The sequence below is a fragment of the Chrysochloris asiatica genome, unplaced genomic scaffold, assembly GCF_000296735.1.
Source record: "Chrysochloris asiatica unplaced genomic scaffold, ChrAsi1.0 scaffold00002, whole genome shotgun sequence".
Lineage (NCBI taxonomy): Eukaryota > Metazoa > Chordata > Mammalia > Afrosoricida > Chrysochloridae > Chrysochloris > Chrysochloris asiatica.
This window is the reverse complement of record NW_006408520.1, coordinates 34,598,967-34,612,843: the sequence shown is the minus strand read 5'-3', so window position 1 is coordinate 34,612,843 and position 13,877 is coordinate 34,598,967. Positions and strand designations below refer to the sequence as shown.

The 13,877-nt window shown below is 36.6% G+C and overlaps 1 protein-coding gene across 5 annotated transcripts in view; it reads left to right on the top strand.

The window, feature by feature from the left end:
- PRKACB (protein kinase, cAMP-dependent, catalytic, beta) overlaps positions 1–10,734 on the top strand; it is a 159,822-nt gene extending 149,088 nt beyond the window's left edge. For all 5 annotated transcript variants that reach the window (XM_006831007.1, XM_006831005.1, XM_006831008.1 and 2 more), the window contains 2 exons: positions 5,554–5,718; positions 10,242–10,734. In XM_006831007.1, coding sequence (XP_006831070.1) covers positions 5,554–5,718; positions 10,242–10,367 — 291 coding nt within the window. In that variant the 3' untranslated portion in view covers positions 10,368–10,734. The remainder of the gene's footprint in view (positions 1–5,553; positions 5,719–10,241) is intronic.
- The last annotated feature ends 3,143 nt before the right edge of the window (positions 10,735–13,877 follow it).

Here is a 13,877-nt window from a genome sequence, read left to right as displayed (position 1 = left end):
GACGAAGTTTGGCCATCTTGGCCTCTAAGGAGCACTCTGGCTGCACTTCTTCCAAAACGGATCTATTGGTTCTTTTGGCAGCCTATGGCACTTTCAGTATTCTCCTCCAACACCATAACTCAAAAGCATCAATTCGTCTCCGTTCTTCCTTATTCGCTGTCCAGCTTTCACATGCATATGAGGTTATTGAAAATACCAAGGCTTAATAGAGACCCAAGTATTCTTTCTACTTAAGAAAATAGCTTGGTAAAAATTTTGAGATGGCAAGAGTGTTCCATTATGTTTTTTATGTAGGTTGAATCAAGACCCAGAGTTCTCCAAAGTTAATAGGTACTTTGTGTTATATAGCAAAGAATAAAATCTAGTTCAGTGGTTCATTCATTAATCCTTCACTTGGTTTAAGTGATTCCTCATATTCTTGAATTACTAGATTTCCGTTTCTTAAACTCCTTGCCTTGACTCTTTTCTCTGCACTACTTCCCTCGGTGGTCACATTCAGTGTCAAGGCTTAAACTGACAATTCTCACATTGATTTATCTAGTCCATATTTAATGCCTGAATTCCAGATTCTTGTGTCCAGTAACTCCACTTGAGTGCTTAATACCTCAAATTCAATCTGTCTAAAACTGAACTCCTAATCTTTATTCCCCCTAGCAAATCTATTCCTCTCATAACTTTACCCATCATGTTGTTGCTTAGTGCTGTAGAGTCTGCAACCCCTTTATGGGGTTTCCAAATAGATTTATTTACAACCAGAACCTCAAGGATATATCTTTAGGAAACTGAGAAACAGCTTAGTCTCTAACTCTTGTAAAATAATCCTAACTGGAAATAATACTGTGCAAAAAGACAAAAACATTCTAGAAAATGCTTGCTTCACAATCACCCCTTTCATGTTTCTGGTGACCTAATCTCTCAAACTTAATGATCTAGTGGATTTATACTCTCATTGAGAGTATAAATTGTACATAGGCCAAGAGGCAGCCATTCAAAAAGAACAATGGAGCACTGAGTGTTTTAAAACCAGGAAAGGTGTGTGCCAGCCAGGGTTGTATCCTTTCACCATACTTATTCAATCTGAATGCTGAGCAAATAATCCAAGAAGCTGGAAAATGTAAAGAAGAACATGGCATCAAGACTAGAGGTAGATTCATTAACAACTTGTGATATGCAAATGATACAACCTTGCTTGCTGAAAGCAAAGAAGACTTAAAACAGTTACTGATGATAATCAAAGATTTCCTTATGATTTGCACCTCATTGTAAAGAAAACAAAAGTACTCACCACTGGGCCAATAAATACCATCATGATAAGCGGAGAAAAGATTGAAGTTGTCAAAGACTTCATTTTACTTTGATTCACTCTCAATACTCATGGAAGCAGCAGTCAAGAAAGCAAATGATATTGCATTAGGGAATTCTGCCGCACAAAACCTATTTAAAATATTCAAGGTCAATGATACCAGTTTGAGGACTAAAGTGCAACTGACCCAAGCCATGATATTTTCAATAACCTCATGTGCATGTGGAGTGAGTAAGGAAGACTGAGGAAGAACTGGTGCATTTGAATTATAGTATTGGAGAAGAATATTGAAAGTACCAGAACAAACAAATCTATCTGTGTTGGATAAGGTACAGCCAAACTGCTACTGAGAAGCCAAGATGGTGAGACTTTGTCTCTCATTTTTGTTGTTACATGCCGTTGAGTCGATTTTGACTCATAGTGACCTTGTATAGGGTTTCCGAGGAGCGGCTGGTTAGTTTGAACTGCCCACCTTGTGGTTAGGCTAACCTTGAGGTCCAGTGGTTATCCTCTGGCTCCATACCAGGACTCCTTATGTCTCATACCTCTGACATATTATCAGGATGGACCAGTACCTGGAGAAGGACATCATACTTGGTAAAGTGGAGGGTCAGCAAAATTATCAAGACCCCCAATGAGATAGATTGGCACAGTGGCAGCAGCAGTGGGCTCAAGTATAACAACAATTGTGAGGCTGGCACAGGGCCTGGCAGTGTTTAGTTCTGTTGTGCATAGGGTCGTTATAAGTTAGAACCAACTCAGTTGCACCTAACAACAACAGATTCTTTATCTTTTCCATTCTTTACAACTACTTTCATATTATTTTCATAGATTGGCAGGAAGAACATAGACGTTCAAGTCAGGAGGTTTAAAATATTGTCCCACAGATACCTCTGACTGAGCTTATAGTTTCACAGAGGCTCAATGAAGGTTTAGACTAAATTAAACTATATTTTCTCAAGCTCCAATACTCTAGGATTGCAATTTCATTTACTATAACAGTTATAATTAATGATAAAAATAATATACTTATTGGTGCCATTTTAAAGGAATAATAAGCTAATCACTCTTTCCTTTATAGAAATCTTTGGTGTTTCTGTTTTAATATGTTATAAAGAAATAAAGGTCTTACATTTCAAAATATATTTTTATTTAAATAATTTTCTGTTTGTGTTGTCGCTGATGCTGTTTACTCTAATTTTTGCTGTATCAGTAGCTCTCTAAAAAGTTCTGTGATGCTGTGGGATAATGCACTTGACTGCAAGGTCAGTTCAAATACATCAGCCGCAACTTAGAAGCCTATACAGGGTCACTGAGAGTCAGAACCAACTTGATGGCACTTAACAGCAACAATAGCATCAACCAGAGAACTGCATTTCAATTACATTTCAAAACAATGTGGAAAAACTATTTCCACAATGATTCTGATTTTATCTCTCCTAGTATAGTTGAAGGATGGAACTCTGCTAGTGTAGTGGGCTATGCATTGGGATGATGACCACAGGGTTAACAGTTCAAATCCACAGCTACTCCATGGGAGAGAGATAGGCTTTCTGCTCACTTAAAGATTTACAGCCTCGGAAATGCTATATAGGGTCACTGTAAGTCAAAACCAACTTGATGGCACACAACCACCATCATCACCATCTTATTTGAAAGATATAGTAGGTCCCCATCATGAACATGAATGTGGGTTACCTATGAGCATCTCTGAGAAGAAGAGGGTGTGTGTGGAGATGAGAATATATCTATACTTGGAAGGATACACAAATGCTTCTGATTCCTACCGTCATAACCCCTCCACCATTCTCCTTTTGAAAATCATTGTGCTAAAATTAAACACACATATATACAGCAATTCAAGACCATTATTTTATTTGCATTCCAAAATAAATAGGTATTTTATATAGGTACTTATATTCTTTCTGGATTGTATTGCATATTACCTAAATTCAGAAGATAAGTTATATGTGTCTCTTGATAAGTCTTAGTGTTTATTATTGGTAAGCATTAGTGTCTGTTGATCTGACCATCATAAAAAGGAGCATAATTGGCACATTACATCAAATAGTTCCTCAACTCTGTTCTAAACAAAGATAGATGTATTTTGAGTCAGTTACTTCCTTTGAATCTTTAACAAGTTAGAATATGTCTAATATGGACAATTGTCCTATTATTTTTAAACTAGACAGTGTGCCGTTTGAATACCTGTTATTCTCTAGTACAGTACTGCACCAACTGAAATCATTGAGGAAATGTACAGCAAAATATTTTTAACATGAAAATTTTAATCTTTCTGATCATAACTGTAGTCAGGTAATTGAATCATGAAAAAAATATAGAATAATTTAAAATGTATACTCAGGTCAGAATATATGCTTTGAAATGTCATCCCTACCATTGATTAAAGGAGCCCTGGTAGCATAGTGGAGTATGAACTGGGCTGCTAACCACAAGGTCAGCAGTTTGAATCTACAAGTTACTGTGCAGGAAAAATATGAGGATTCCTACTCCCATAAAGATCTACAACCTCAGAAACTCTACAGGGTCGCTAGGAGTTGGAACTGACTCAAAGGCACACAACCACCACCACCACTATCACCCTCAGTAACCAGCACTATACTCTTGGGCAAGTTACTAAATCTTGATCTCAGTTATTTTATCTGTAAAATGGGAGGTTGTTGATCAGAAGTTGAAAGGATTACTGGAAAGGTGGAAGTAATAAAAGAGAATAAGAAAGGTGTGCTGGTGGTGGTGGTGGTTGTGTGCCACCGAGTCTTTCTGATTCATAGTAACCCTGTATAGGGTTTCTGAGATTGTATATCTTAAGGAGCTTTGGTAGCATAGCGGTTAAGAATCAGGCTGCGAACCGCAAGGTCAGCAGTTCAAAACTACCAGCTGTTCCACGGGAGATAGATGAGGCTTTCTGTTCCTGTAAAGATTTACAGCCTCGGAAACCCTGTACAGGGTTGCTGTGTGTCGGTACGGACTCCATAGCACATAACCACCACTACCACTGTATCATGATGAGAGCAGAAAACCTTATCTTTCTCCCATGGAGCAACTGGAGCAACTGGAGCAACTGGTAGATTCAAGCTACTTACCTTGCAGTTAGCAGCCCAGCTCGTAATCCATTATGCTACCAGAGTTCCAAGAAAGGTGCATCCCTTAGTAGTAATGCCCGTGTTAATTTTTAAGAATTCCTATTAATAAAAGATTGGGAAGTGAAAGTTAGGTGTGAGTAGCTATGCATGTGTTTCAACAAAATACAATAATCAAAAATGTGACCAGGTTTCTTATAACTGGTGCTTTAATTTTATTGGTTGCCTAACATACAACTTATTTATTTATATGGGCATTTTGTTGTTTTTAAGACAAGAGGCCTGCCAGCTAATTATAAAACTTAAACACCATCCCCTCAAAAATAAAATAAAACTTTGCTGTCAATTCAATTCTAACTCATAGCGACACCTATGACTCACAACTTAAGAGATGGAAAAAAATGTTTTTAAACCAATTTAAGTGAATTTTATACTGTTACATAATAGTTGAATTTTGTTTAAAAGTCATCCACTGGTAAATGAGAAACCATTTCCTATGCTGTGAAAAGCGCTGTGGGTTTTACAGTCATTTTTAGACTTCCTTTTTGATAGATCACTTTTCAGAATGTGCATGCTGATATCTTTCATATGCTGTTTGTTCTATTTTAAATTACAACTTTACTTAAATATCTCTAAAATGGAGGTTTGTACTGTGAAGCTCAAAGATTCCCTCTGGAAGATGGAGTTCTAGCATTGTTGGGAAAATTCTGTTTGTAGGCACATTTTTCTGGAGAGGGGTCCAGATTCTTAAAGGGAGTTTATGGCCAAAATAAGAAACCAGTATTTTCCCAAATTATTCTCCCAAGTAATTTCCTTCTTTAAGATTACTATGGGGACTGTGCTGTTGTTTATTGTTAAGTGCTATTGAATCAGTTCCAACTTATAGCTACCCTGTATTGGACTTCCAAGGAGCTGCTGGTGTGTTTGAATTACTGTCCTTGTGGTTAGCAGTCCATTGCTTATCCTACAACACCATATAAAAACTGTAGCATGTAGTTTGAAAGTTATCACTATGTGTTTTTATGTAGTGACTCATTAACCTTAAAAAAAAAAAAAAAAAAAAAAAAACTTCGTGAAATCAAAACAAATATTCTAAGATGAGTATTGAATGTGTTTTTTCATCACATAGTCTGTTTGATTTTTTTTCAGGTCAGATTCCCGTCCCACTTCAGTTCAGATCTCAAGGATCTTCTAAGGAACCTGCTCCAGGTTGATTTGACAAAGCGGTTTGGAAATCTCAAGAATGGTGTGAGTGATATCAAAACTCACAAGTGGTTTGCCACAACAGATTGGATTGCTATTTACCAAAGGAAGGTGAGTTTTTTCTTTCTTCTAAATGAAAAGTTTTTTATAAGTTGGTATTTAAAGTAGAAATATTTTCAACTTAACACATAATTTTAATTTTTCTAACGCTTTAAATTAATTCTGTGTAGGCACATAAAGTATCTTGTAGATGAAAACTTAAAAATGAAATTTTTCCATGATAAAAGAACAGGTATGTGTATTGTTATGACTATCAAGCTGAAGTATTTTCCTTATTAAATTTCTCCTACCCAAATCCTTTATTCTTCAAAATATCATGGTCATTGTTTAGTATTAGACAATATTTTAAGGGTTAACATTTCAAAACTGACATGAAGCCATGTTAGAAAGACAATATGTAAATAAACAAATATAGTGTTCATATATATTTACCAGAATTGTCATAGATTTAATAAATTTAGTTACTAGAGTCATCAGATATTTTTCTGTCTTGTTCTTAACTCCCTTAGGCATTATTTAGTATTCCCAAAAATTTTGTGTAGTATGTCCCAAACAGAACATTTATTTTCATACTGTATGCCTTTGTAAAAGTTTTTCCCTTTGCTTGGAATGACTTTCCATATTCTTTTTCTGAACCCCCAGTCTGGGTCAGGGTGGTTGTTGTTGTGTGCTATCAAGTCAGTTCTGAATCATATTGACCTTTATAGACCTGGTGAGTTTGAACTGAAGACCTTGTGGTTACCAGTTCAGTAACCTACAGCACCACACCATGGTCAGGATATTTTTCCTTAAGGAGGTCTGTTAGCGTAGTGGTTATGAATCGGGCTGCGAGCCTTATGGTCAGCAGTTCGAAACTACCAGCTGTTCCATGGGAGAAAGATGAGGCTTTCTGTTCCCGTAAAGATGTACAGCCTCGGAAAACCCTGTACAGGGTCGCTGTGAGTCAGAACTGACCCCACGGCACATGTTAATTTGAAAATATTTCTACTTTAAATACCACTGCGCTATCAGAAAAAGATAAAATAGATGATTGGGACATTATAAAAATTAGAAACATATGTTCATCAAAGGTTTTCACCAAAAGAGTAAAAAAGGAGCCCACAGAATGTGAAAAAATATTTTGCAATGACATATCAGACAAGGAACTAATTTCTAAAATCTATAGGAAACTACAACACCTTTACAAGAAAAAGATAATTAACCCTATTAAAAATGGGCACAGAACATGAACAGACACTTCACCAAAGAAGATATTCGGGCAACCAACAAACTTGTGAAGAAATGTCCACAGTCATTGGCCATTAGAGTGATGCAAATCAAAACAACAGTGAGATATCATCTCACACCAGCAATAACAGCAAAGTTCAAAAATGCAGAGGATAATAAATGCTGGCAAGGATGTGGAGAGATTGGGACCCTCCTACATTGCTGGTGGGAATGCAAAACCACTCTGGAAAACAGTATAGAACTTCCTTTGAAAGTTGGAAATAGAAATACCATATGATCCAGAAGATATTCAAGCCATAACATGAGTAGATATATGCACACCAATGTTCATAGCAGCACTGTTCACATTAGCAAAAAGATAGAGACAGCCTAAGTGCTCATCAGTGGAAGAATGGATAAACAAACTTTGGTACATGCACAAAATGGAATGTTATGCTATCTTGAAGAATAGCAGGGAAGCTGCAAGCCACCGCATAACATGGATGAACCTTGGAGGACATTATGTTGAGTGAAATTAGTCAGTCACAAAAGGACAAATATTGCATAAAATCATCATTGTAAAAACTTAAGAAATGATACCTATACTTAAAGGTGGGGGGAAAAATTTCTTTGTTGGTTACTGGTGGGGTTGGGGTTGGCGTTTTGGGGGAGGTGGAGGGAGGCAACAGTAGATAACAGGGTAGGGGGCAGACACATCATAGTTCTAGTGTTGGGGAGGGCAGTACACAGAAGGGAGGGGGTGAAAGAACAAGGTAGATAGGGGAACACTTAGACAGATTTGCATGGGCTAAATGGGACAGAGGTAAATAGTGATACATGCTCAACCTTGGAACAACAAGGCTCTGTGATACAGGGATCAAGGGGAAGGGATTTGAAGATGGGAAATAATACTAAGATGCTTGACTATCTTATATTCATACATATATAAGATGCTTAACTATCTTATATTCGTATTGGTTTCCCTTGCCTACTATTGTAAAATTGACACTTGAGTGGGATAGAAGGGAATGTCGGGAAACATGATTATAGAAAGCTTGTAAACCCGTCTTAAGCCTATAACTGATTGGAATACCTAAAAGGGGTTCTAGAACTTTTCCAGTGAAATAGGCCTCATGCAAAACCTTTGCAGTGTATAGGCCCTTAAGTGGAATCCTGAGTCTCATCCAGAACTTTCTGAGGTGGTACATTCCCACTAGAAAGGACAAGCAGACCAGCCTAGAACAGCTAGAGCAACAGAAGACACATCTTCAAAGAAAGATCATCAGGAAAAACCCAAACAAAAATGTCAGTCTGACTGGTTACCACAAGAATAAGCAAGCTGTTTGCCGGGAAGCCATCAAGGCAAGCAACCAAGTTGACTCAGGACAAACTCCCCTCTAAGACTGAAATTCAAAGGGAACACATAAGCAGACATTTAAGCTTGCTGACAACCACATTGGTCTACTGGTGAGTGGAAGTGGGGGAAATGCAGTAATGAAGAAATGGGCTGAGTCTAACCATGTTCCATAGACTCGCATTGACCTGGAGATGAGAGAAAGAAGAATAAGAGCTGGTTGGTCCAAAGTGTGGTGAGACCTGGGACACTTGAGAACATGGACAAGGACATAGCCACAGAGGGCTACAGCTGACAGTGAAGCATCCAACTAATAAAGAGTGAGAGGAGGCTCACAAGAACACCCAAACTTGCAGATAGTACCCATTGACCTAGCCTCAATGGTTTGATAATCAGAACTCGGCTAGAGGAAGATAAAAAAAAAAAAAAATTATTTTGATAAAAGAAATGAGGGTAAATTGCTACAATTGATGACCTTGACTTATACTCATGGAGGTGGTGGTGGTGGTAGTGGTGGTTATGTGCTGTGGAGTCGGCTCTGACTCATAGTGACCCTGTACAGGGTCTTCAAGACTGTAAATCTTTACAGGAGCAGAAAGCCTCATCTTTCTCCCACGGAACAGCTGGTAGTTTCGAACTGCTGACCTTGTGGTTCACAGCCCAATTCTTAACCACTACGCTACCAGAGCTCCTTATACTCACAGAGGTAGTAACTCTAAATACCAACAGAGAGGGAAGGAGTCTTCACATCAAGTATCAATGCTATCCTCTCTGTACATATGGTAGATAGGGATGGGCAACGTAGACACTGGCTACCTAAAATGAGGGGACAATAAAGGCACAAAGTGTGTGGCTTACAAGGTTTCAAGAGGGAGTTTAGTTTAAGAGTGTGTGGAGGAAGATAGAGTACCCACTGAATAGTTTTCATCTTGGCAAGATGGGTCTAGTTACAAGAGATGGGGATAAAATTCTTATGATTCAATAGTGAATTAAATATCATGACTATTTGCGACTGTCACAATTGTAGAGGTAGGAGTTTCATAACAAAAACAGGGGAGTATTTAATCTTGTAGTCCAGAAACAAATAATCCTAGGACCATCAAGGGAGAAGAGCACAAGCAGAATGAAAGAACGTATCCAGAGAAGCAGCAACATCAGAGATAGAGGCAGAGATGGGGACATGAAGAGGGGAGTGGCTGAGGGCTCCAGATTCATGGGAAGAGAGGGACTGAGAGCTAGCTGGTGGTCAGCAGGCAGACTTGTAGAATGTGCCCTTTGGTGGTGTAAATTATTATATATGCCTGAGTGTTTTAAAAAGGGGGAAAGGAACTAAATTGAATAGAGAGAAATACTGTTGTTATTGTTGGAGTCAGTTCGGACTCATAGTGACCCTGAACAGGGTTTCCGATGCTGAAAATCTTTACAGCAGCAGAACACCTCATCTTTCTCCCACGGAACAGCTGGTAGTTTCGAACTGCCGACCTTGAGGTTAGCAGCCCAATTCGTAACCACTACGCTACCAGAGCTCCTTATGATACATGGAGGGTATTATAATCATTGGCATGAAACAAGCTGTATAATTTGTTGGATGTAAAACTGATGATCTACCCTGTAAATTTTCACTCAATTCACAATAAAAACTTAAAAAACAAAAAAAGTAAATCTAAGAGTTATCTGTGATCTCTGAAGAAACAAAGAAATTAAAAAGAAAGGGATAGATAGAGAGGCTTTAGAAATAAAGAATAAAGGTAAAAAATGAGGTCTGTAATTTTAGATGGCTAGCATTTTGCTGCCAAAAGTTAATAATCATTAGTATTAGTAGTTTGTTGTCTTGCCCCCTCCCTTGAATAAAAATATTGACCTTAATACAAATACAATTATCTGTTAAGTACTAAACAGCATTTATAAAATGCTACTGTGTTATAATGCAAATTTTATTTTTCTAAGCATTTATAAACACTCAAGTATTTGTTTTTCTGTTTTCTTCTTTTTCTTTTTTCTATCTCAATTATAGGTTGAAGCTCCATTCATACCAAAGTTCAGAGGCTCTGGAGACACCAGCAACTTTGATGACTATGAAGAAGAAGATATCCGTGTCTCCATAACAGAAAAATGTGCAAAAGAATTTGGTGAATTTTAAAAAGGAACAGCAAGATGACATGAAAGCTCACATTCAGTCTTTGCACTCTGTTGAGAGATAAGGTGGAGCTGAGACTTTCCTCTGTTGAGGTTACCTAGTACCTTCATTCAAACAACTGAGTGAGATCTTTATTGCATTCATCCGTGTGTGCACTCTGCATCCACCTGTGTAACAAGGCACCGCTAAGCAAGCTCTGTCTGTGTCATTGACACAGTGCTAGACCACTTTCCTGCTTCTTTTTGGTTTGTCTTTCATACTCCTCTTTCATCCATTTCTTCCCTTTTCATTAATTTTATATTTCCAAAAAGCACTCCATTTTTATTTTGTTTGTGTTTTAAATGGGCAGTGTTATGGCTGTATAATATTTGAAGGGATTGATGTGTTCCTTTTACTAGTACTTGCCAATATTTTTGTTGGTCAGTGGCTTGAGACAATTGTTTCTTAGAATTATTTTTACTTTGAGTAGTTCAGACTCACTTTTGCCAAAACGTCTGACAGTTTTTGATGATAGAAGTCTTATCACCAAGAAAACTTAACACAAATTAATTTAAAATAACTTTCTTCAAATTCACTATTTTGGCAAAAATTTGGACGAACTAATATAGAGTAACTAGACTCAGCAGTTTGGATTCCTATAGATCAGAAATTCTATTTCCCTTCATTTCCTTTTTATCATGTTCCTCTGAGTAATTAAATGACCAACCTGTGAAATGTGACAAATATGTCTCATTCAGCAGGAAAAACTAATGATGTGGATCATCTCCCAGATTCTTTCACTTATTCCCTCCCCACCCCCCCACCCCCAGCATTTCTATAGGTATTAGACAAGCGTTTAAGGTTTCTAAACCTTAAATCTTCCTTCAGGGTTTTAGCCAGTATTTTAATAGCATATAACAAATGAAAGTGACAAATTTTAACGTTTCTAAAATAGTCTCATTGTAAACTTTTTAAAAGAAAAAATAAACTAAAAAGAACATTAGTTTTCAGAAACACTTTGCTAAGTCAGCAACAAATGGTTTGATTCTTGCAGACAAAAAATACAAACACCTTATTTAAATGAAGTGTTTTTGTTTGTTTTGTTTTGCTTTGTTTTGTAACTGTTAAGAACAAAAGAAGCTGTGGCCAGGCTTGTATGCTGATGTACTATATTTGTAAGCCTACTGAGGGGAGGGGGCGTCCTGCTGCAATGTCTGCTATCACCCTCAGCCTCAACAATGAGGAAAGGAGACAAGGTTTATAAAACTGCCACAATTGTATTTTCATTTTGAGGTGTGATATATTTAGATATATCATCATGTCTAACTTCTTTTCTCTCAGTGCACAGGTTGTATGAATCTTGCAGGTACAATTTTCGTATTTGAGTGTTTTTTGGTTTTTTTTTTAAATACTTTTTGCCAACTGATTTAACAACATTGCTGTCATATGGAAATTTAAAGCGCTTTTGCACAGATAGTTCAGTATTTGTTGAGAATCCATGGCTTAACTCATTTTTCTTTCTTTGGTTTTAACTTTTCTCATTTGGTTTTATCTCGTGTGTCTCAGTGACCTGTCTTAAAACAGCACACCCAAATAGTTTAAAATAAACTGGGTTCCTTTTTTTATGCTCAGTTTACATGCATATGGAGTGATTTGTTTTTAAACAAACTAATCTTTGTATATATATAACCATATTACTCTTCATTGTCAGTGTACAGAGGTCACTGGTACTACGGCTTTCTCCCCTTGTGAAGCTTTTGGAGACACAGAACAACCCTGACTGACATGTTCTTTTCACCAGCCTCACTGGTTTTTGGTTGTAAAGTGTTTCTGCACGGTAATGTCACATAAAGGCTGATGCTGATTTTAATTGTTCCACCTGTATTTTAAATGTGCAAGAAAAACATGAAATCCTTTTCTGTAGCAAGTAACAAAGCTATGTGTATATGTGTTTGTGTGTGTGTGTGTATATATACATATATGTATATATACACACACACAAACACATATACACACATATATATCACCATCATGTTAATAATTTTAAATGTCATTTGTATAAAATATTTTAATTAAGTTTTATATTTCATTTAGACCCAAGAACATGCTGATCATTGTATTCTATCTGTATGCTATAAATCTATGGTAGCTTGGTTGTATATTATTGTAAAATTATTTTAATAAATCATGAGGATGACAATTTGATTATTGCATTTTGGTTTTCAGTAATTGAAAAGGTTTCTATGAATTCTAAAAATATTTTTTTTCTACAAAATCCCTAGTTCCCAGTCCAGATTGCTTAGAATCTATTTAAGTAATTCAACCCCAAATATCCTGATGTGAGAATCAATCCCTAGGTGTGCATAGATTTTGAGAGCTATTCAATCACTCCATTTTACTCTTTATTAAATGAAATGAGCAAGTTTTCAATTATGTCAAGGGAGCCTATTCCCAACCAATAAAGTATACTAAAAATTAGAATATTTTTAAAGTATATAAAACTTTTAATTTCAGCCAAAATTTAGGTAAGAACAGTGATGAAAGCTTGATTTAAAAAAAAAAAAAGTGGCATGAATCAGTATTTAACTTCAGATTACATTATCAAAAACAGAAGAAATTGCCTTCATATGCACCAGTTGTAAGGAGGCCACAGTGTAGGGGAAGGCACACTGGACTGGAAGCTGAGACATCTGCGTTTCAGGCTGGTGTCACTGCCAATATGATTGGCCGCAGGTCTCTTCTCTGTAAAATGGAAGGGTTGGATTAGGCAGTTTGTAAGGTCCCTTCTAGCTTTCACATGTTATGACAAGATTCTTTTTCATTTGACATTTTGAAAGGATAACATATTTTGAAGTAACTCTTGGTTGATGTTGTTGTAAAGTGCTGTCAAGTGGGTTCTGACTCATTGACCCTGTATATGGTTTCCAAGGAGCAGCTGGTGAGTTTAAACTGCCAACTTTGCAGTTCAAACTGACCTTGAGGTCCAGTGCATTAGGGCATCTTTATTCTCTGTATCTCTGCAGTGTTTCTTACAATTATTTGAATATCATGAGAACCTTTGTGCAGTTCCATTTCCTTCCTCAGTCATTGACGCTAAATACCCAATTGATATCAAATTGTCAACCTACCAAAAAGATACTGTGGCTTGTGGGTATTGCTGTTTTGTTTTAGGAATGTTCTTACATTGACTGCCCATTAGCTTGAAAATACTGTTTGTAAGTCTGACAAAAAAAAATCATTTTTCCTTTCCTACTAATTGTTTGTTGTTTTTGTTTTGTTTTGTTTTTGTTATTTTTCTGCTTGTAAGAATCAAATGAAATAATGTATGTGAGAGCACCTTGTAAACTGTAACCTATCAATGTAAAATGTTAAGTTGTGTTGTTATTTCATTAATGACTTCTTGTTTAGAATGAAATTTCCTATGCATTACTGTAGCTAGGAAATGCTGAAAAAAGTTGTGGTGTTGTTTTTTTTTTTTTTAATTAATCAATAACTACAATATTAAAATATCTTCAAAGGATAAAACAAAGTCCT